The 24506-nt window shown below is 37.0% G+C and overlaps 1 protein-coding gene and 1 long non-coding RNA gene across 5 annotated transcripts in view; both read right to left on the bottom strand.

The window, feature by feature from the left end:
- LOC306799146 overlaps positions 1-24506 on the bottom strand; it is a 177905-nt gene that overhangs the window by 52935 nt on the left and 100464 nt on the right. The window lies entirely within an intron of this gene.
- Positions 3052-22785, bottom strand: CIBAR1 (CBY1 interacting BAR domain containing 1). 4 transcript variants are annotated; one of them, XM_079299753.1, is made up of 9 exons: positions 22592-22749; positions 20591-20825; positions 18066-18134; positions 12901-13002; positions 9300-9404; positions 8623-8736; positions 7517-7636; positions 3753-3857; positions 3052-3184 (listed from the first exon to the last, which is right to left on the bottom strand). In XM_079299753.1, exons 1-9 carry the CDS (start codon positions 22726-22728, stop codon positions 3164-3166), a joined length of 1008 nt encoding a protein of 335 aa, XP_079155879.1. In that variant the 5' UTR covers positions 22729-22749; the 3' UTR covers positions 3052-3163. The 4 variants fall into 4 exon arrangements, with proteins under 4 accessions (XP_079155879.1, XP_079155880.1, XP_079155882.1 ...); XM_079299754.1 differs by having other exon boundaries at positions 3753-3854; XM_079299756.1 differs by lacking the exon at positions 7517-7636 and having other exon boundaries at positions 22592-22785.

Below are 24506 nucleotides of genomic sequence, written 5' to 3'. Positions count from 1 at the left end.
TAAAGCATTAACTCCCAGTCCCTCAAACTGAGACAACAAAGTTGCAACTTGGCAGTGAAAACTTACCTTTGCTTGTTCAATATCCAGAATTCCTAAATCCATAAAGTAGGGTTGGTATTTATTCCAATCCCTTCCTCAAAGCAAGTTTTGGCTAGAATGGGCTGCTTAAGGCCTTGTCCATTGCATCTTTAATAGGTTTAAGGACAGAGCTGTCTGAGCAGCCTTTCCAGTGAATGATCCCCCCCTCACTGGAGGTCAAGCCCTTATGTGAGGTCATCATTGTGATTGCAGAACTTCCATGCCAACTGTTAAGTACAAGAAAACCAAATGACTAGATTTTTTTGTCCTGTAATATTTACAAGGTTAGTGTAGCTTTATTTCTTCTGCATATTTTTTGTTCTGTGTTTTAAGGGCCAAGAAAAAAGATTTTTTGAATGATAATGCAAGGTCTGCATATATAGATTCCTCTGAGCAAAGAAATGCAATGGCCAAGTTTTCAAACTCTGAAAACTTGGCACACTGTTTTTTGCTTTCTGGTAGGAATTAGCTTCAGAATCATACAGTTTTTGAACCTCTTCTGAAGTTAAAAGGAAATTAAATCCAACAATTTTGTGCTTTATTTAATTGCTACTGTAAAAGAGATCAAGGAGTCAGAAGATGTTGCAGGGAAAATAAATACATGAGAACTCTCAACCTTCCCTGACCATCCTGTGGAAAACTTCATTGTGACTATTTTTGTAAGCTAGTATCTTTACTACTAAGCTGTGTTGAAACTGTAAATACAACTAACTTCTCCAGTTAATCAGTTTAAGACAATTTGTTGATTTTAAAGTGCTTCTAGTTACTACTAGAATAGGAGATTTGAGACTTGGAGGCTGGAAAGGTAAGAGTTTAGAAGGTTGTTTTGTCAGTAAAATGTGAAATTATCTTTTAGAAAAAAACATCTGTTTTCAGAAAAGGTTAAGAATAGCTGCTGATAAGATACCATTAGTTTTTCAGATGGTAAACTTTTTATCCGCCCTCAGTGAACATATAAAAAGTATCATAAAGCTTGTAATGGCAGAGGTCATAATTAAGGCACTACAAAATGGTCTCTTATTTGCCCTGTAGCTGATTTGTATTTAATTTAAAACCAGATTAGATTTTATGACTACTTTAGGTTCATCTGAAATGTCTGATTGATAAAACAAAAAAAAATAAAAATTTTGTTTTCAAGGTCTATAAAGAGCTGTATCTCAAAGAATATACAGATGTACTGAAACATGGGTAACTTGGGAAGGGATGCCAGTACATCAGTTAAATAATACAGTTAATAGGACAGTTGGTTCTTAGTTAGTAGCTGTTACCTGGTTGGTGTTTGTTGGAGTCTGTGTGTCTGTCTGCCTTTATTCCCCTGGCCTTTCATTATATTCTGACTCTGCCTGAATAGAGGGTACAGATGCATGTTGTGATGACATTTCCTGATAATAGGGCTTTTTTGTGTTTAGTGGTTTGGAGGCACTGTATTTCCAGTACAAGGGACAAATCAGAGACTGTCTATAATTACATGGCTTGAAATACTGTTCTTCCTTTTTAAGTACCATCCATATAGTAAAGAGTAACAAATGAAATGCTAGTTTGTGATGCTGATATAAAACATGGCAAGTTTCCTTAGTTACGCCTTCTCTGAAGTTACTTTTGCTACCATTCTCCAAAAATTCTGATGTAAAAGAGAAAACTTTCTGCTGTCAAAAACTAGAAAGTGATTACCTATGAAAGCAGCTTGAGGCATGTAGGGAAGGTCTAACAGGCAGTCTGATGAGCACCTTTAATCCCAGAGGAATGTGCCAGTGTGTTCCACAGAGAGGCAAACTAGTCCATATAAGAATGGGTACAACCCTGCATCATCTAGGTGCCAGTAATAAAAAATACAAATGGGTAAGTGGAATAACTGCAAGTTAGTTTTGCAGTATGAACATGTGAAATTTTTTTGCAGAAGTATCATTAGGTAATATTTAATTCTTGACTAACATCCTGTTATTCTAGCTATGCAGTATTTTAAACAGGGACTTCTCATCTCATTGTGACCTGTTTTGTGGTCACAATTTCTATGCAACATGCAAAGTTAAGACAACCCACATGCAGGACGAAGATGCCCAACACTGACTTCTTTTCTGGAAGTTTTTCTGTGATTCCTGAAGTTGACTTTTTTTGTGACGTAGGGAGAATGAATTTTATGCTTGTGAATTGCATAAGCTTTTAGGGGACAATTAATCTAAACAAAACTGCCATTTTTCAGAATTGCTTTCTCAAAGCCTAGTACAAAAATATTTGCTATTTATATCTATGTATATAATATAAAAAGCTGAAATTGTTATGAAGTTAGCCATCTGTTTTGGAGATGGACTACTTCATTGCATGTGAAATGATAAAGTGGTGATCACCAGAATTCTGATGTGATACAACTATTTATTGATGTGCCTTAGTTGCTGAAATAGATGGGAATTAATTACATAGCTACTTTTGAAAGTTTTGCTCATTGGTATTTACTCCTTGCCAGCAGTAATTCAATATCAATGGTATGTAAGGCTGGTGTAAAATTATTTTCTGGGTTTAAAACAACCCCATTTTGTGAACTTTTTACTAACTTTCATCACATTAATTTTTGGCAAAACCTATTTTTTCATGTCAAAACAGGTATGCTTTGTGTACTTTGCAACAGTGGACAAAAGCAGCATCAATATTATAAATGCACTTGGTTTATTTCTGTAACTGAAATAAGATTTTGTTATAACTTTGAATTGTTTTCTAAGTCAGAAGTTTAAGCAGATACTAAAGCTGGAGGTGATCAGTGTGGTAGCAGCTTTCTGACAGACAACCATACACTTAAAAATGAACACATGTAACCTCTATCTTCAAACAGGGTAAGAAATTACACTCAAAAGGTGTAATTTCTTGTATATTTGATGGAACCAGTAACTGAACTGTTACTGGTTCAAACTCTTATGTTTGAACTATGGTATAGCACGTCGACAAATATAATAAACATCAACTACATAAAATATCCACTAGTTTTATCATGAAGGCACTTTTATTTAAAAGCAGAGCAGCAGATTGAACATAAGATACTGGGCCAGGTCCTTATTTGTGACTGTTCTTTCTGTACGCATAAAGGAATCAAAAGTCATCTGTACCTGATGAAAGCCTGAGGAAAATAAAAGTACACCTCATCCTGCCTTCTACCATCCATTGGGGATAGCAAAATGAAATCTAAACATGTTGCTGCAAACAGTTTCTTAACTACTACAGTTACTGTAGGATGTATAAATGAAATTATAACAGTTACAGCTAAAGTACTTAATAAATTCAAGAGGTGTATAGCTAGAGAGGTAATATGTTGGCAAAGTAACAAGAAAACAGTATTTGTAAATGCTTGAAAGCATAGTGCAGTTTTTGGACACTTTATCACCTAAGTTTAAGCAAATGTGATTGCAATATAACATCTATGCAAATATAATACAAGCATCTATTTAAATATTTAATTTTCTAGCTACTGAAATTGTCCACTTTCAGTGGATTTTTTTCCATTCTTTCAAACCAGTCATTTGTTGTCTGGCACTCTACAAGCAGTGCTGATTCTTGCTCCTGCTAGAATTCTAAATAAATAGCCCCAGTGAAATTTTAGATCTAACATAAAAAAGCCTTTAGGTAAAGGTTTTTTTTTTTCCCCCCTTAATAAAAAAAAACTTCTTAGAACAGCTTTGTTATCTCACTTCCTTAGTAGCATCAAATTCATCCTCCTCATCCTCCTCTTCATCATCATCATCTTCCTCCTCGTCCTCTTCTTCATCTCTTCTTGGCACTCTGCGGGAAATCTGCTAGAACAAAAATCCAACAAAAGTATATCAACTGTTTATTTTCTGTAAACAAAAAATAATTCTCCATTGGCATTTTCAGTCTAAATGTCTTAAAGGTTTTTATTTGTGGGAGGGAGTAAGTTGTTTATTTATTAACTCTTCATAACATGCACACCAATGGAAAGATAAGTGACACAGGATAAAAATACTATAATGATTTTTAAAAGCTGAAATCCATGTAGTCCATGACAACTGTTACAGGATAGGGAAAATTGTATTTTTATCCAATTATTGCTAAAAATAAGATGCAAATCCCTTTCTTCTTGGGTTGGCTGTTGAAACAGCAGGCTGAAGATGAGTATTAGGACCTAATCTATCTTGAAAACATCAGACCTCTTCAGTTAAAAGCTCAAAACTATGGTACTCTAAACTTTTTACTTTCTTGTTTTCAAGAATGAATTTGACAAACTTAGTAAAATAGATGAACTTCTTTCCCTGCCCATCACTGCTTGCCTTTAGAGTGACTCCTCTTTTTGGTTCATCAAACATTAAAAACAAGTGCCTGCTGCCGAGCTTCCTCTCATTTGACAGATTCTGCATTCTGTACTTTTTTTTAATGAGGACTCAATCTAATTTCTATTGAAGATAGATTCTTCACAGACAATGCAACATTTACAATTTTAAGAAGGACATGTTTTTTTTTTTTTTTTTCTTCCGCAGTGAGAAATAGAGCATTGAAGACAGTTATCCAAGTCATCTGGAATGCTTTTGAAAATTTTTTTCAGGTTCAGTAGTTCTCTGAGGGCATCTGCAGTTCTAATTTTGGTTATAGTTTGTGTCTTCTCACATGCAATTATATAATAAAGACTTCTGTACTGAAGACAGAGCTTGCCTTTTTTTTTAAACAACTCCCTATTTTAAAAGTCCTTAAATGCTCATTATTAAATTGACTTCTGAGATGTTATAATTCATACAGCCACATATGCAATGTAAGTTTTTTTTTCTGCGTGTGCATAAAGCAAACTGTAGTCATTGAATTTATAATAGCAGAAAAATCCTTAGTCTTGTTGATGCTTACAAAGTACATAATTTAGCTCAAAGCAAATACTTGCTTACAAATTCCTGAACACAACAGAAAATGGAGTTAATCATTGGGTGAAGCTGGGTTAACTTGTGTTGAAATGTCTGAAGCAGCAGTCTCTTATTCTGTGAAAGAAGAAAGAGACAATGGCAGTGATTTGTAATTGGAATTTAAGGAATGCTGCAGATTGAGCCTGTTAAGGTGAAATGAATGTTACTGGGATAGACTAATTTTCTAAGTTTTATTTTCTAGTTCAGGGCATGTGAAATTCTTCAGCTGAACTTGCATCATATTTCTGAAGGAAAGTGGGGAAAAGAAAATCCGCAGTTTAAATCCAAGTTATTGTGCCAAAGAAAACATACCAGTATTGAATTTAGTTTTCTGTACCTTAATGCAAAAGAAGAGTATGATAATTTGTCGACCATAAATAATTTTATGTAAAAATTAATTCTATCAGTTGCATGTAGGTGATGACTGTCCTTGCTTAAGCAGTTCAGCTCCATGTTTTACTGCAGCTGCTACTACAGGAGCATGGCAATTTTCTCCACATCTTAGTGTTGGAACATTCACATGCAGACATTTTCAGTAATGGTTCAAATGATACTTTGCTGTCCTATAGAGTATCATTGCAAAGTTTGTTATATTTAATGCATATAGATAAAACCTATGGAATTAAGTTTGATTTAAAATATCTGGAAAAGATCATTCTGTTTTGCTGTAGTTCTAAGATATAAGATATACCAACCTGAATTGGTAAACCAAAACATTGAGGATAAATTGCCAAGTGAAGTGTTGTAAAATGGAGGACAGAGCTCTTTGTGAGAAAATGAATCAAGCTCAAGGAGTACTTTAGATTTTTAACATAAAGATAATACAAAAAGTTAGTCCACAGAGCCAGAAATAAATTTAAGGATGGTATGTGTTAAATCTTCTGAAAAGACCGGAATTGTGTTACTGGCACACTTTATTTTATCTGGTATGCAGTGACTTCCCACACTGTCCTCCACCTACAGGTTAGTGTTTGTGTGTGTCTGTCTGTCCTCTCCTGCCCCACAGATTTGGGCCATGTGATTCTGTGAACTTCTCCCCACTTTATTTATACTGTTTGACATTGGAAATTGCAACGTACCATATTACAGACAGTAAAGGATTACTGTGTAGTAGGAAATTAGATTTGTCAAACCTTTCAGAGTGAAAGATCCACAGAAAAGATAAAACAAGTCAGCTGAAAGTTTTTCTGAATGCAGCATTTTTTTCCCCTATGAGCTGTTTGGTGGTTCCAAAGATTAGAGGCCTTAGTATAATTCAGTTCCATGCTATTTACAGAATCAGGAAGGGCTGCCCTTCACTGCCCTATGGTAACTGCATTAGTAGGGTGTTCCACTCCTTTTTTCTGCCATGTGATCCTCCTCTGCAGACACTCTGCACAGCCAAGTAAGACGACCTTATTTTGAATTGCACTGCAGTTTCCCTCTGGGTCTAGATGACTTCCTGTTCTTTTCAGGTAAGTGAGAGGTTATGAGAACACTAACACCCAAAGTTATAATTAAGACAGCAGTCTAGGAAATGAGAAAGGTTAACTTGCAAGTTAGTAAAAATGGAGTTCCACTTCACCTCTGGGAGAAATCCATATACATACCCAGTTTTCTCTTGGTTTGTGTTTTTTTTTCTCTCTTATATTTTGTGAAGTAGCTTGAACTTAAAATTTGCTGGAGTATAGGACTGGCAAGTTAGTAAAGGTAGTACTTCATGCACTGAATCACTAGGTTCTATCTCTTTAGATGACACAACTCATACTTTAAACAGTAGAACAGCTCAACTGTGGTACTGATGTGTTTTGTATTGAGAGCAGAGAAGGTATAAAGTGTGTACAAAGTCAAGAAGGGTTTTCCTTACTACAATATCAATGCATGATTTTATTCAAAGAAGAAAAGTATGACATAAATCTTAAATGTGGCTTTGTAGTTACAGGATTACAGTTGCAGTAAATTAAAAGTAATTTAGCCATTTTACAGTGTCTACAAGTTCACTGCTATAAACAAGTGGAAAAGATATTTGCAAGGTAACTGGTCTAAAAACAGTGGCACTGTCTTCAACTGTTTCACTCATTTTTATCATCCTTTTCCTCACCTGCTGTGATTTTTCAGAGTATAAAAGGAGGGGTCTGTTGGTCATGGGTTTGCTCTTTAGCTAGAAGGTATCACTAGTCTGGATTAGGATCTGGTAGAGAGGCCACACTCTAGAATCTGAATACTAGAAATATGCAAGTACTTAAAGAATGCCACTACTCTTTCAAATAAGCTCCTAGATCTCTTCTCTGCAAGATGCTACAGTTTGTTGATAGAAGACCAAGTATTGCTGGAAATGGCATTTGTCATAATTAAGCAACACAGCTTTAAAAGCTGAGGGGTTTTTTTCCCATCAAGGATAAAGCTGCATTATCAAGAGCTTAATACGATATTTAAAAAGTTACTGAAAGTTTCTTTACATTTCTGATGGTCCTGAACTGTGTAAAGACAGTGGATCCATGTGCTTTAGCTAAAAGATTATCTTAAGTAGAGGTTTAATACAGTGATTTACAATGTAATGTTTTTCTTACCTGTGCTGTTCTCACTGAAGATTTTGAGGAGCCAGTTCTTTGCAGGGGGGACTTGGAATTGGCACGAACTATGTCTAAGCGAGACTGATAGTCTGGTGGATAAAGTGAGCTCCGAAAAACCTAATCAAATGGAGAAAGCTGGGACTTAGATGCTTGCAAGCTAGGAATCACCAAGACTGAAGCTTGCAGAAATGCAGCATTGGACAGTGAAACCTAATCTAGAGATGCACATCAGCTGTAGTTTGGACTGATCACTTTTAGCTGAAACAATGTCCTTGCTTAACCTGAGACATATCAACATATTTATGTGGTCAAGGTAAACATTCTTCTGAAGTTTGGGGGCATTTGAACAGCGAAAACTGCAATAGTTTCCCACCAACATATAATTGAGTTTCAGGCTAAGCTAGAAGTATGAACCCCTTTTACAAAAAAAGACTGAAAATTATTCAACTGTTTTGCTAAACCAAACACATATACACAACACACATTTCAATGATGTTAAGTTTAAAGGCCCAACATCTAGAAGAACTGCAAGAATTAATAAAGGACTGAAAAGCACATTTTGGGAGAGACTATAATTCAAATAGAAAAGAAAAGGGTGACTGGAAGCTGGTTACTGCCAGTAAATAACAAATGTCTCTTAAGTCTAGAACAGCCTAATAAAGATGATTATAAGATGGAAACAAGCAAACAGAATTCAAGTTAGAAGGAGATCTTTAATTAATCTTTAATGTAATTAGTCTTTACATCATCTTATCACAGCAGTATAAGATTTTTCCTAAGTGCATCTTTAGAGCAAGACTCACTACAGAAGTGTTCTTTAAAAACTAGGTCAGCTGAGCTTGGAGTGGCAGGTAATTTTGTGAGTCTCTTTTCTGAGTTTTGTGGGAAAGATCAGATTGCCATTGCAGTTGCTCTCTGTTTTTGTTCTCTGAGATTATAAACCTGCATGCTCTTGCTGAAGAAGTGCAAAAAAGAGACTTAGTATACATGGGTTTGTTCTGGGAACCTGAAATATTTGTTGCATTTTTCTGTGTGAGACGGGTACTCCAACTGTGAAAACTGCTTTTATGAAGGAAGTAAACAGAAAAGTAAATCTCTCTTACCTCCAAATCTTCATTTTCATCAATATTTTGGATATTTTGGTAGGCAGCAGTATATATCTCTAAAGCTTTCCCATGGAACAACATTTCAATAGTTATAAATTCAGAAAATATGTTCTGAAAGCAAATGAAAAGAAAAATTTGCTTAATGCAGTAAAGTATATTTGTACTTCAAAAAATTATTGTGTTTGGTATTTATATGATACAAATAAATACATGATACTTAGTACTTTTAAGTAGTCAGACTGAATTTTAGAAATTGAATGCTGGCTGGGCTATCACTTATGCATGATAATTAATAATATAATATGCATTGTAATTATATAATATACTGTTATTAATTTTTATTATTATTATTTTAATAATAAATTCTAAATAAATACTTCAAAAGTAAAGAGGAAACCTATCAGGAATAACATCTTACTGAAAAGTCACTTGATAATCTCCAATAAGTATTCACAAGATGCAGTTATTCAGAAGTTTTGCTATTTTGAAGACAGTCTTTTTTTTATAACAGGTTGAGGATGAGTTATCTGTAGATTCTATACAGGTTTGTAATTTACAATTCTGTGGAATATTCAGAAATAGCATGACATTTGCATTTCAGTGAATGTTACTAATCTTGCCCCTGACTAACTATAGTAATTTTATTATGGAAGATGAAATGTGAGCACACATACTTTTATGTCCCTTATCTTCTGTTTCTCAAAATTATCAATGGTTTCCTCCAAGTACCGAGTTGTTCGAGTAGCATCCAGTGTCGCTCTCTGCAGTTCAGTTTCAGCCTGGTAAAGTAACACGGAGGTGAAATTAGTCTTGCATTTGACACAAAGCTATTTGCTGTGATTGCTATAAGAACATTTAAGTCTGAGTTTCCAAAACAATACCTGTGTTACTTGAAATCTGTAGCTTTATGAATACATAAAGATGCCTTCTACACTGTTGTGACTTTGATGTGAAACATGAAAAATGATGAGCTGCAGCCAGTCAGGAAAGTCCCTCTGCCCTGATTCATTTTCTGTAATAATCATGTGATAGTTTTACTGAGCCAGCCCTGACACCCCCTTGGCAACACAGTGACTGGGTTTAGGTACTTCAGCCAGCACAGGCTAGAATGGTGGGTGAGCAGGAAAAGATCACCCCTTGTTTTCTACTGCAGATCAACCTGCTGGGTCCAGAAAGAATCTTTTGCAGTATAGTGTGCTGAACGTCATCTTACTAAGTTTTTACAAATTAAATTATTTAAATAGAGAGCTATAGGAGAAGCTGGAACTAATGTACTTATACTGTAAATATCTCAATCTTGCAGGCTAGAGTTATTATACTTTTATATTCAAATGCATTTCAGGTATTTTGTTTTTAATATTTTTGTATTATTAAAATATAAAGAACATACTTAACATATTTAAATGGGAACGGGACACATCAACCAATTCCTAACACATAAATACACAGTATTTCTTATTTTGTTAGTACAGAAAGCATTTTAATTAGATTTAATTATGAACTTTCTATAAAGTCCACTACCATTTAATTCAAGATATTGAAACTATTCTGATTAAGTCAAGTCTGAGAACTGTGTACTATTACAAATTAACAATATACAATTATGAAAGCTTGCACTTGAAATGTACAAGATTTGGGTCTAAACTTCTGTTATTTTCCATACATTATTGGTCAAACATCGTACACTAGTGATACTTACAGGCTCAGTCAGTAAGTATTATCAAAAATCTATATGGTCATGAGATTTGAAAGTAGTATATGGATCAAGTACTGTATCCAAGTTGTAGGGTTCTTCCCATTTCTACAAAACTGCAGCTTAAGAGAGGATTTTTTCTTTAATGGAAAAAGACACCACAGGTTCAGTTCCTGTGATCTAGCTTTCAGCATTACACATATAGAAACCTACGGCATAAGGCATGCTTTATTCACTTCTTTGATTGTAATCTGCTAATCTTATTTTTACAGGACTTTAAATTTGAAACAATCTCCTTTCAAAAGCAGCCTAAAATCATTTCTGCCACTATGGGGCAAACAAAATTGATAATGATCTTCAGTAGTACATAAGGTCACATGTTCATCTCTCTTGATTTTGCCCAAACCACATGAGGGAAGAAAAGAGATTTTGTGTATTTTCAGTTTCTTCAATCAGTCACTCTGTAAATGATGGCAGCTATTATGCATACACAGCCCTTAGACATACAAATATAGTATGTTATTTCTATGATAATCAAATACATCTCCTCAATACATCTTAGATTGAACATAATTTGTGCAGATATGCTTTGGGGAGCAATTCTGGTTGTTTTAGAGTGAAGTGTCTAAAGTCGCCGAGCCTGCATAATTCTGACAACAGCAGTTTGGTATTTTCTCTTCTGACCACTCACCTGTGACTGGAAATAATAGTAAAGGAAAAAATGGCAATGTAAAAATCAATATTCATGGACATGTTCATTTTCATGTCTACTTTTTGTATACCATGAAATATTTACCTTAGTTGTTTCAAAATGTCTGTACATTTAGTGCTATTATTATGCTGTCTGAAGCTTCTGGCTGTAAGATGTACAGTTTTTTAGAGCTTTGCTAGAATTCAAGTATATAGGCCAAAACATTTCAGGACAGCTGTTTGTTTTGGACTGAGGGTTTGGTTATTTGTTTTTAAAAGAATAAAGTAAAAATCAGGCAACTTACAGTTTAGCAGACTTCTTCAGAAAAAAAAAATCAATTTTGATTTACAGAAGTATATTTTTAAAAATCTGGTAATGTTTTCTTTTCAAAGTTTTGCTAACACCTCATTTGTAAGATGGGAGTGAGTACAGATCCTTTGCTATCTGTGGCCAAAGTTGTTCACTGCTGCAACACTGCAGTTGCTCAAGAATAAGAGAACCTCTGCAGGAGCCCAGCTGCTATGCTCTGATGTGGGAAAGCCTCTGTCAGACCTGAAAGCTGACCTGCACACACCCTCAAAAGCAAATGAATACATTCCTGCTCCCAAAACCTTTTTATGCATTTTGTGTCAATCACTTTAAAATGCAAATAGGCATTTGGTGCCTTTGCCATCTGCAGAATCTGACTGTACTGAGATTTTGTAACTCTTCAAGCAAAACCTCAAATACAGAAAACAGGTGTTAGAAGAAGCTAAGTCACAGAACAGTATTTGGGAGAAGTTTAGAAAAGAAACAAGAAATTAACTAGGTGCCAGTGACATACCCATAAAATGAAATGGGAATTAGCCTGATGGAGAAAAATGGGACTAGTCTCCCTTTGGTGAATTATTTACTCCCTAATTCCAAAAGAACTTTGCAACACAGCTCAAGTTCTAACCCTTTGGCTGACACACATCTGTCTTTATTACACAAGAAATTCAAATTAGTATAGACTTGATTTAAGTGATTTGATTAATATGAAATGGATATTCTCTGACAAAGACAAAAATAAAATGTATTTCCTCTGTGTTCTGTTTGACCAACAGAGTAATTTTCACTCTTCCTACAGTCTCATGCCCCAGTCACTAGAAAGAAGTTCTGAAATAGAGTTGATAAAATCCAACAATGAACAGGACTGCTTAACTCCAAAGTCCAACACTAAAATGTAATAAAAAGTAAACAGCACGAACCTAGGTCCTCTATCATAATACATAAGCATAAAGGGACTGAAGTAGCATTGCCTCGATCCCATTTACTTTGGCATTCTCTAGATTCTGATTGCTTCAAAATTTGAAACTTTGATGAGATTTTAATGAAAATTCTAATTCAGTTTAAAGGAGGCTGAATTTTTCCTGCTGTGATGCAGAATAGTATACTGGAGTGGGTGACTGGTCTTTGGAAAAGGAAGAGTAGTCTAACTGAGTCTAATTCTACTAACAGAATAACAACTTATCCTTTCATGCAGCTGGAGAAAACTCATATCCCATCTAGGTATCATGAAGCACAATTACCAAAACGGCAGGGAGAAAAATAATAAAACAATAAATTTACAGAAATAAAAATGAAATTGTCTGATTACACTTACTTTCAAAAACTTCCAAATTCCTAGATGTAATTTATGCCTACCGCTCTTGCATAAACATATCAAATAATTCCTAGTTTCTTTTCAATTCAAAAGTGAGTAACTACTGTTCTGTAGCAGCTGTAACTCTTCATGAAGTTTAAGAAAAGATTCAGTATTGGAAACAGTCCTCTAAGGAGCATTATTGTTTCTACTACTTCCTAAACATAACAGTTTAGTTCCCAAGAAATTTTAAAAATATTTCTCATAGTGACTAGAAATGCAGGATACAATAATGTGTAGGTCTGATGGATTCCGCTGGCGTGTCTTTTCCAGTTGAGACAGTTGCTTGGCTTCTCGGTTCTTTGCTGTTAAAGTTGCTTTAAGATCATCCTGGAAATAAAACATTTTAGACATGTTTGAAATACATCTAGGATAATACAAAATATGCTCTCCTTCATACATGCATTGTCTAGATAACACGGACAAAACTTCTGCTTTGAATAGAAACAGACTTTAGTGATCTGTTAATTGATCCTCTGAAAGATAACTCAGTGGAGACAGAGCTTAGCACCTTGTGCAACTCCCTATAACATATGCTATAATTTAAAATGTGGAGAAGGAAAGTAAAAGATATTCACAGCTTTACATGAAAAGTACAGCAGATGGTCACAAGCTGAGACCCCAAAAAATTAAGAAGGCAGACTCATTTCTGACTTAGCAATAGAATAAATGTGGTACTTAGAAATAAAAGCAGCATTAAATAAAATGGCACAATTAAAGAAAAAAGCAAAGCAGGCAGCAGTCAGTACCAAGAAGAGGTCATGAAGAAAATATAACTGCTGTCACTGCAGCTGCTGAAGGGGCTAAAGCAAAAGTCTGATGAGGAGTGGCTGAGGGATCTGGAAGTGTTTAGCCTGGAAGAGGCTCAGGGAGAACCATATCATTCTCTACAACTCCCTGAAAGGAGGCTGTAGCCAGGTGGGGGTCAGTCTCTCCTCCCAGGCAACCACTGACAGGATGAGGACATATAAGCTGCACCAGGGGAGGTTTAGGTGAAATATTAGGAAATTTTTTTCCACTGGAGGGGGGGGTCAGGCATTGGAATAGCCCTGCCAGAGAACTGATGGAACTGCCATTCTGGAAGTGTTCAATAAAGGTGTTGATAGGGCACTTGGGAACACAGTTTACTGGTGAACAGGTGGTGCTGGGCTAATGGTTGAACTCAATAATCATGGAAGTCTTTTTCAACCTAAACAACTCTGTGCTACAAGGTACCATAGGAATTCTATGGCTGAAAGGGTTAAACTGCATATTTATATATATGCACTCAGTAAAGTTTTAAAAACCATTTGAAACAAAATACATCCAAATAATGATGTAGCTGGAGAAGATAAAACAAGTGATCTAGGAAAGGTGGAAACTGTTGATAACTGGTTTTGCTCCATTTCAAAGGAGATGTATATACTTCTAGGAAGTATGTTTCCAAAGTATGTACTTCTAAGAAGACCTGTGACAATTTAAGAATGTTCATCTACCAGTTGTCACAAATTTTTGTAGATGCTATAAAACTGTGTTTTGCAAACTTTATTTAGTAGACTGTAAGATTATCAGTGAAGTATTTATTACTTCACTGATGCTGGTATGAAAAAAGTCATTAATTTTGATTATTTCAGTTGAAAGAAGCAGTAGTTTAGAATAAGCAGAAATACAGTCTAAAAGTCTAACAAAATCTGAGGCAGGATTTGGCATGCATTTCAAATGACATTTTACTCTAAAAATATCACTTCCCATGTATTTACTACTCCAGACTGGAGTTAGAGCTATTAGAAACTATCATACTGGGAAGCTGTCTGTGCTCCTTCCTTGGATTTTAATGCTTGTGCGTCTCCATCACTCAGAAGGATATGCAACTAAGAATGTGTCTTTCAGGAAGTTTTGTGATCCTGTGACCAGATTACTACTCAGTGACAAGCAGAAGATTGCCAAGTTTCACAGTGCTGTGTGTTCCTTTAATAACGAGGTCAGGCTCAAAACATGCATTTTATTCCTCATTTCTGTCCTTGCTGTCTGTGTGTCTGTGTATGTAACTGTCATTTTGCTTCATCTCTAGGGACAAAGAATGGCTTTTGATAATAAAAACAACTTAATCTTCAGCCCATCAAAGCTGATTTTACTGCTGTTTATACCACCTCTAAGGTCAAAGACTATTGAAAAGGCCTTCTGTTTTTATGAAAACCATGTGGCTACAAGAAAAAAATAATAGAAATTTTAAATTTTTTTTTCCAGTTGTAAATGTTAAAGGTGAAGAAAGAGAAAAGAACATATTTATTTTTGAAACAATAAAGTTTTCTAATGGTCACAGCTGAATGCTTAGTACTATTTAATGACTGAGCCCTGTTAACACTGATTTTCTGGGCCCATTTGAAACAGTCAATCAGATTCAACACTGTGGCATGAAAGGGTTCTGACTTTATGCAAAGTGTACTTGAGGATGCAAAGTTCTAGAGTTACCATGATTAAATTCAGTATTTTCTTTCTAGCATGTAGTGACTTTAGAAATACCTACAGGGGCTGAACTGTTCCGTCCTCTACCCTGGTTTTCTGTAGCAACAGCCATCATGAAACATATTTCTCTTCTAGTCAAAGTGTGACAAAGAAATAGTGCAACTATGGCTGTAGTGGTGAAGCTGTGTACAAGTTTTGGATGTACAAAAGTATGGCCCAGTTACATGCATATTTTGTCCAAGAAAAGAGCACAGAAAAAAACCCTATAAAAATATTAAAAAGCTGGGGAAAATGCTGTTTATGGTGAAAGAATCAAGGTGTAAAAAAAAAAAAAAAAAAAAAAAAAAAAAAAAAAAGAAATTGTTTTACTAGCATCTAAATATCCAGAAAAAACCCCAGAGCATTACAGAGCTCTTTCACTTCAGTGGAGCATATAACAAGATCACATGAAGTCTTTCATTTAAAACAAAACAAAGCACCACAATCATCAACTAAGCACTAACTACCACCAACAGTCCTGCCTTCACCTCCAATTTCTTTGGACCAAGCTTTGACATGTTTTTGGAAAATATGCTTTAGTTACACTCAAGAAAAAGTGGAATGGAATAGGCAATGAGATAAAAGTTACAAAGAATATAAAATTAATAATAGTACCTCTAGGTTTTAACTATGAATTCAAGTCACACATAAGAACTCTGGTCACCTATTTATTTTCAAATAATACAGAACTACAGCTACAATTCATCCATCAGACAATGAGCTGGCAGAGCCTCATCCCTGTACTGTTACCTGCTTTAGTCAGTGAAGTTATTAAAGCAAATCAATCCTTCCTTCTGCTCGTGGATCACCTTGGTTTTATGATGTCCTGCTTTACATGAAGAAAAGGAACCAGGAACAGAGTTGCCAAAAAGCAGAGAAGTGAAGATTGATATATAGAACAATGAAACAGAAAGAAATCCTCACTTCCTACATTTAAGCTGTGTTACAGGACAAGAATACAGCTTTTGCTTCCACTGAAGCTAAAACTAGCTTCAGCATTGTAAACCAGAGCAATGAATAAAGTAATTTTCCTGCATTAGCAGAAAAAGGAAAACACTACTCTGACTGACCTGGGCCTCTATAAAGCATTTAGAAGCACAGGACATTGATGACTTACACCACAGAAAAAGCAATACTTGTTTTTAGGTAAGCCCAGAAGTGGTGCTGTGTAGCTCCTGGAACAGATCCAGTAAGTAAGCAGCAGTGAGAACATCCCCTTTATAGAAAGTAGCTATAATGACATACTCTGCCTGATTTTACTTAGTCAGCTAAAGCAGTCCTAGAACTACCAGCTTGTGCTGCATTTACATGAGTGACAAAATTTCCTTTGTCACTAAATATATCCAGTGATTATAGATGATAACTGAAGACCAGGCAGTTGAAGTTTTAACCAAGGTTTATGGTTAACGTGCAGTGGGAAAAAACCCCAACTATTTAATGGCTTACATCTTTAGTGAACTCTGTCTCAGTTCAAAGGTAAACTGGTAAAATAGTTGATCCCATCTACAGTTTAAAAATGCTCTTGTGTAGCTAAAATAAACATTATGCAATGCTTTCTGACATTCTGCAAGGCAAAGACCACAGGAAATTCAATTCACTGATGCAAGCAATGACTTGATTTCAGTTGCTTCTGTCCCCAGTATTACTGGTTATCAGTGGCAGTGCACCTCAAGGCACTGCTGTAATGTTTTGTGTCTCCTCAGCAACCCTACTGCCACAAACATATGGAACTTGTCCTCCATCCTAAAAATTTATATCCTGCAAAGTACCTAGTTCTAGATCTCACAAACTGAGTTTCAGAGTGACCATTAAGATACCAGGTTTTAAGCTCTATAGTCTATAGCTCTGCTAAGGACTCCCATGGGTAGTCCTACTCAAGTGCAGGATGCATTTTCTTCACAATCATTTCTCTAACCACTAAATAAGATAACTGTGCAGTAAGTTCCAAAGACTACTTGGTTCTTCACCATATGGAAGAAAACACAACATAGACATAGGAAAACTGCTTGCTTGAGATGCAATGCCACAATCTACTCAAATTAATAATGATGAACACACCACAAGATTTGTTTTTGTATTGTAAAATACCATCTGCTGATAACAATAATGATAATAATAATAATAATAATAATTTAAGACTTTGATTTATACAGATTATGGCACAGACATATACATCAATTACAGATTTGAGTTTGCAGGATTAAGGTAATCTATGTATAAGATACAAGTATTATTTATTTACTATTACTTTTTGTACCTGCTTATTAAAAATTACTTGCTCAAGTTTATCCTTCCTGGAGGAAAGAAACTTACAGATATTTTAAGGGAATGTTTTGAATGCCTATAAACATTGTTTAGAAAATGTAGTGAATGAAGAGAGCTCATATTTTTGTGTATCTTCAGGTCATCATGATGACTTAACAGAAGGGGATTTAGGACACTACCTACTTACCAGGTTCAAATGTGTTTTCTAAGTTATGAACTTTAATGTAGAACATAGTTCTGAGTAAGAAAAGCTGTTAAAAGCAGCATATTGATGAGTAAGAGCCAAAGTAATAATAGTAGTAGTAATAATAATATCATCACCATCATCATCAAAATAAAACAATAATAAATTACATTATTTATAAATAAAAAGTCCTGAATTTACTCTGTCCAGGAAGTTTCATACTAATGCCCCTTCTGAGCATTTGCTTGTGCTCAAAGCCCCTGAATACCCTTGTCTTCACATCAAAGCTCTTTCCTACAACATATGTATAACTTCAGTTCAGATGTCTAACTGCAGAATTAAGTTAAACTGATAACTGAAATACGAAAAATCAGAACAATTTTCTCCATAAACAAGAAAGTTTTCAACTGAGTGGCCAGGACACTGAAATGTACCTTGTGAGAAAACACATTTAACCTACCCTTTTAAGTTTCACTATGGTCCCATAACATTTCAGAGGTTCAACAACCTTGGCTTCCAGCCTGTCAACCTACAAAAAGAAATCATAAGGTTGCTAAAATCATCCATATCCATGGTGTGCAGAAATGGGAAACAATTAATTTAACAGTGACTCATCTTATTGCAAGTTAAATCCATATATGCTGAAAAAATATTAGGATAAGAGTTTTTTAAAATTTTGTAGAACTACAGTCAGGTAGATTAAACAAGAAGGAATTTGTTTTCTGAATAGCTCAAGCTGATTTCTAGTGGAATTTCTGTTTTTAAAATTAGATCAGGATAAATGAAACATGGAAAATTATGAATACATCAAACTGAGTACTAAATAACATCCAACACTGCATCTTGGATTCTGTGTAAAGATCAGTGTATTTGCTCTACACTTACTGATAGGTTAGGGACTAAGCAATCTTTGCTATTAACTATACTGTACAAAATGGAACACTTCTTAAAAATAATGGAAAGAGCATCACTGGTACTGAGTGCACTAAAAATACCAAAAACAGGGTATGTAAAATGTATAATGCTCTCACAGATGAGTGGTTCTAAATTTTTGTTTCAGTTCTTCTAGTCAGAAAAACAGCTACATATGGTCAGACAGGCAGCAGGATAAGACCTGCTTGTCAAATCTGACAAAACTGTCTGAGTGGCCCCAGTATAATCTGCCAGTGACTTCTGGACCATGAGTGAGTCCCATGGCCCATCACTGTTATACCCAGATTAGAACAAGATCATAGTCTACTGGGAAGGGAGTTCCCTCTATACTGGCAGGCAGTCACCAGTCAGCCAAAATCTGTGCCAGCTGAGCAAATATTTCTCCTTGATACCATCTACTGTCAAACAATTTCACTTGAACTGCCAATAGAATAGGAAGGAATAGGGCAGTAAGGCTTTAAACAACATATTACAGACCTACCAAATAACCTGCCCATCTTACCCTACCACATGTGGTACCTCACACCTCAGTATTTATATATCTAGCACTGCAGCTACAGACCAGAAATTGATAACTCTTATAAGCTTATTTTCTCTTGCCCACTTTGTCAGCATACAGGAAAACTGTAAAGTGACTTGATGCCCAGAAGAAACAAAGCTGAGATAATATATTTTGTCTTCAGGAGCAAAGGAAATCTTGATTTAAAGACTAAAAGCTTCTCTTTTCCTTTGCTGCTTCTGCCTTTTTTCTTTCACAGGGCAATGTTGGTTTACAGACAGGCGTAGTAGGAATATGTAGGCCAAATGCCAGTTTTTTTTTAAAGATTTAAAATCAACAAAAGCAAAACTCAAGCTGTTACATATGTACCTCAAAATTACAGGTTCACAGTTGAATGATGAAAACAGAGAGATCATGCAGTCTGACTTCACATTTACCTTTGGCCACAATATAAATTTAATAACAGAGGATAATTTGCTATTACATCAATTGAAGCATAAGGACCTACATGTGGCTCAGCTGGAGTCAGATGTATAAAAGCTTATGAAAAAATAAAAATTGCACACACCGTAAGGTTTCTTAGTACTTCTTCAAAATCCCTCCCTAAATAGATTGTTAAAGATCCACATATTTTCCTTGCATTTCAAAATCTCTGCTTCCCATATTAACTGCTTCTAAAAGGTTTTCTTTTTCCACCTTGTTATTATGAACTTGCAATGCTCTCCAAGATAAAAAACATTATATTTGTTATTATGACTTGCAATGGTCTCCAAAATAAAAAAGTCCTATCTGAGGACATAAAGAATGTCAACTACTTCAGTCTCTTCTTTGAATTATAGTCTTAGCTGTTCAAAATATAAATGGGCATTTTCTATGTTCTACTAAAAGAATAGATATATACTCCAAAAACTAGTTTGAGTACATGTGAATGAATTTATCTTAATATATGGAATTCTGCATCGTAAGTTACAATTTGACTTGCACCACACATAAATGTGTAAGTGGCATGAACACCTTTCTTTACACTCTCACTCATCTAGCAGAAATGTGACTATATAATCATATATGGTCCAAGTCAAGTTTGTACTTCTAATGTTGAACTGCAGAACTTATGAAATCTACAGTGGTCCCAGACAGTACCTCTTCAATACTATTTCTGATAATGCTAAGCAAAAGGAAAATGATTGATTTTATGTCAGCTGCTGCTAGACAACTCAAGTCACACAACTGAAAAAGAATATTTATTAACCATAAATCATAATCCAAAGTCTAAGACCAATAAAAAAACCTTGCTCTTTTTCAAATACTTTAAGTGTTTGTAAGTATAATTTTACTGACTTCAACAGGACTAATTTTAGGCAGTTTTCCCTGAAGTAATTAGGAAGGTAAATGATGAATGCTTTGGCAGCCTACCCTGCTCAGACATTAATATATTTAGATGAGTTTTCTCCTGTTTCTCTTCTGATTGCAGAACATGATTTCCCTTTTAATCACAGATAAGTAACTGAAAAGTTCAGATGGCAAACACAACATGTACAGCTTTGATTTTGTACCTCTGCCTGGCGATAATTCTGAAGTCTGGAAAATTCATCTGCAAAGTTTTTCAGTCCAACTTTTAAGTTTGGTGTCTCTGTAGCTGCATATGCATATATTTCATTGACTAGAAGATCTGCTTTGTCTCGTAGTCTGGCAGTTTTACGTACATATCCAGCAAATATTTGGCACAATTCACCAAAATGTTTTTCCACATTTGAAACAGCATCTTGCATTTGTCTAGTCTGTTTGTCCCTGGATACCGAAGAAAAACAAGTGAAAAATAAGAAGGGCAGAAATGTTTATAACATGCACAGAAGAAAAATGATATAATTATACTATTAATAATTTGGATATCTCATTTCAGTGCAAAGCAGAAATTTATTCTGAAAAAGAGAATGTTTTAACTGATGTTAATATATGCTTATTTATAAATGAGTACCAAACAAACAAAAAAAGCTGATTTACACTTAATAATCCAATAGATGAAAACCCAAATCACAGAAATCTGCTTGGAAGCTTTCCTCCTGCATTTAAGCAAAAGCTCACTACTACTCATTAGTAATGAGTACTAGTTACTAATGCAGTGGTAACACCTGCAGTCTCAAACGAGACTTCTGCAAGACCACCCCTTCCTGCAATACCCTGCAATCTAAACAGGCAAGGCAATGGCTGGAGAAATTAGGCAGTAGAGGTCAAATTGGTAAAGGTATTAAATGTTCTTTAAATTGCAAACAGTTACCAAACTGCACTGCAGAGGATAATACTACAGAGAATTAAAGTGAATGGACACAAGAGGTGAAAACACTAATACCACTGAAAGGACATTCATTACACTAATAAATTACTTTCTTTTAAACTACATATATCTAATTAATTTATTTGATCCAATGATTTAGATAAGTCATTCCAGTAACTCACATATTTCACTCTGTATTTTGCTTTCATATTCCTATATTATTTGATGGTCATGTGAACTCATGCCAGTTGTTGGTCAGAGTGAACCAGCTCTAAGACAATTCAGCTAACAGAACCTGCCACATACCAGCTCCTAAGAAGTCTCTAGGGTGTAACACAAGGTTATGGATGTGAAGTGCTAGCATGCCCTGCAAGAGAATTCACTCCTACCACTGTCTTGACATGGGACAGAAACAAAAACTTAAGCTGACCAATATTTAAATACTGACTTTGTATCAGGATACATGATGATCAGAAAAAATCGAAGAAATTTGGTACTTTTAGACTAAGCAACAGTGCAATCAATTTAAATGAGGAACAACTTTACTTCAGGAAAAGTGTTTCATGCCGAAGTTCTGCCTTGGGCAAAAACCCAAGGTTTTTGGGTTGCTTCATGGCAAGCTGTGGGGAAGACTGTTTAAAAGAGATTCCGTTAAGGTTAAAAAAACAAACAAGGAAGTTATTCAGTCCTCCAAGACTGAATGTGGGACCACAGAACCACTTGAATAGGGATGGTTTCACCAGGAGAGTAGGCAAGTAAAAGTTTCATTAAGCACTAATATAGCTGTTTTTCAAAATTATAGTACCTGATAAAATCTTCAATAAAAGGTATATATTTCCTATTTTCTTGAAGGATCTTCATATCAGAAAGTGTTTCCCTCCAGGAGGAAGACGTAATCACCCACTTTACAATTCAGATCTTACAGTATTAGTACATGCAACTAGTATTTAATTTTGGGATGTGAAACACGTCATTTTTTTATATGGGCGTGTAAAAGTTTTTATTCCCCCCTCATTATCGCGACCTCTTAGAATTGTCCGCAGAATTATTCGCGAGAGGTCCAAACAAATATCGGCAGCGCATCTTTACTCCATCTCTGCAGAGCACACTAGGCCTGGAAAAGTTTCGCGGCCTTTGCCGGGAAGGCAGAGGCAGATGCGCTGGGAAGGGAAGGGAAGGGCAGGGCCGGCCCGCATCGCCCCGGCCCGCGCCGGCCCCGGAGCCGCTCGGAGCGGAGCCTCTCCCCGCCGCACCCGGGGCTCCCGGCCCTCCGCGCCCGTACCTGGCGTCCAGCCCGCGGCCCAGCAGCATCATGGTGGCGATCGCGGCGGCGGGAAGCAGGGAAGCAGGGAAGCAGGGAAGGAGGGAAGCAGGGAAGGAGGGAAGGAGGGCGGCGCTCCGCGTGCGCTCGGTTTCCATGGACACCGGCCGGCCCGCCCCCGGCCTGCGGGACGGGCTGCGGCAGCTCCCGCTCAATGCGGGCGCACGGTGCCGGAAAAGCGGAGTCGGTGCGGCTGGAAAGGAGCGCTGAGACAGATCATCCAGCCCAGCCTGCGACCGAGCACCACCGTGTCAGCTGGAACACGGCTCTGAGTGCAGGCTTGCCTTAAACACCTCCAGGGACGGCCGCTCCAACACCTCCCTGGGTAGCCCCTTCCAGTGTCTGATCACCGTTTCTGTGAAGAAATTCCTCCTTATGTCCAACCTAAACCTCCTCCGGCGCAGTTTAAGACTGTCTTCTCCAGTCACTTGTTACCCGGCAGAGGAGGCGGACCCTGTGTGGCTGCCGCCGCCTTTCAGGAGCTGTCCGGAGCGATGAGCCCTCCTTTGCTCCAGGGTAAACACCCCTGCTTTCATTTAACTCCTCTCACCCCCGGCTCCCTCAGCCGCTCCTCACAGGATTTGTGCTCCAGACCCTTCCCCAGCGCCATTTCCCTCCTCTGGACTCTCTCCAGCTCCTCAATGTCCTTCCTGAGCTGAGGGCCCAGAGCTGGAGCAGTGCTCGATGTTGTCCCTCAGCAGTGCCCAGCGCAGGGGACAGTCCCTGCCCTGCTCCTGCTGTCACACTATTGCTGACACAGGCAGGGTGACACCGGCCCTCTCGGCCCCCTGGGCTCTCCCTGGCTCATACCCAGCCACTGTCAGCCAGCGCCCCAGCTCCATCCCCAGGGACACCTTTCCAGCCACTCTTCCCCCAGCCTGCAGCACTGCAGGGAGTTGTGACACAAGTGACCTGTCATTTTGTTAAGCCTCATACAGTTAGTTTTGGCCCATTGATCCAGACTGTCCAGGTCCCTCTGCAGATCCTTTCAACAGTCCTGCCCAACTTACTGTCATCCACAAATTTATTAAGGGTGCATTTGATTCCCTCACCCAGATCATCAGTAAAGACACTGACTAGGACTGGGACCAGTACTGATCCCTGGGGGACACAAGTAGTGGCTGGTGCTCCCCACACACGAGCCCACCCAAGGGCAGGGGCAGGGTTTGTTCAAGGACAAGTGCACTGCCAAGGCCTGAGCTGGTACAGGAGTAGTAAGCCAGAATGCTTGAGCCTCTTCCATTACCACAAAAAAAAAAAAACAAAAAACCAAAAAAAAACCAAACCAAAAAAACAACAAAAAACCCAAAAAACCCCTGTAGTGTTAAGGTATTGGGAATGTGGCTTCAGGACTGTGTGGCCATGATCCTGTCAGAGTCCCTGCACATGCTATATGAGACTAATGCAGAAAAAACTCTTAAAGGAGAGTGGGAATTGTGCTGTGTCCAACACAAATCCATCTGATGTTACAGTGGTCCATGAGAGCTAAGGACTTGGACAACTGTGAGCATGCTGCCTCAGAGGTATGTGGCAACAACTTCATGCAGATAACAAACTTTAATTTGCAACTACAACCAATGGCCAAAAGTAATGAACAAGGTGCTCCCATGGCATTTAGCAGGTTGCAGGTTTTGTGTACCCATTGGGATTATATTACTACACACAAAAAAGTCTCTCACTTAAGGGTAGCAGAAGATGTAAGGGTCAAAGGATCACTCAGGGATATGCAGTATGAAAATAGTCACTGCTGTGGGAGAGAGGAAGTCCAGGGAAGTGTCCTTGGATGGAGGTGATGCAGAAATGTCTCTGTTCTGTTGGCTGGCATCCTGTTTGTGGACCAAGGGGTTCTGCCTCTTCCCATTTCCACCTTGGGTTG

This window comes from Erithacus rubecula (genome assembly GCF_903797595.1).
Source record: "Erithacus rubecula genome assembly, chromosome: 3".
Taxonomy (NCBI): Eukaryota; Metazoa; Chordata; class Aves; order Passeriformes; family Muscicapidae; genus Erithacus; species Erithacus rubecula.
This window is presented reverse-complemented; position numbering and strand designations above follow the sequence as displayed.

Coding starts and splice junctions, on each gene's coding strand:
- CIBAR1 (XM_079299753.1), bottom strand. CDS start 22,728: ATGGAAACCGAGCGCACGCGGAGCGCCGCCCTCCTTCCCTCCTTCCCT. Junction 13,003..18,065: donor CCATAGTGAAACTTAAAAGG/GTAGGTTAAATG, acceptor TTTTATTTCCAG/GATGATCTTAAAGCAACTTT. Junction 3,185..3,752: donor AATTTGATGCTACTAAGGAA/GTGAGATAACAA, acceptor TATTTTCCTCAG/GCTTTCATCAGGTACAGATG.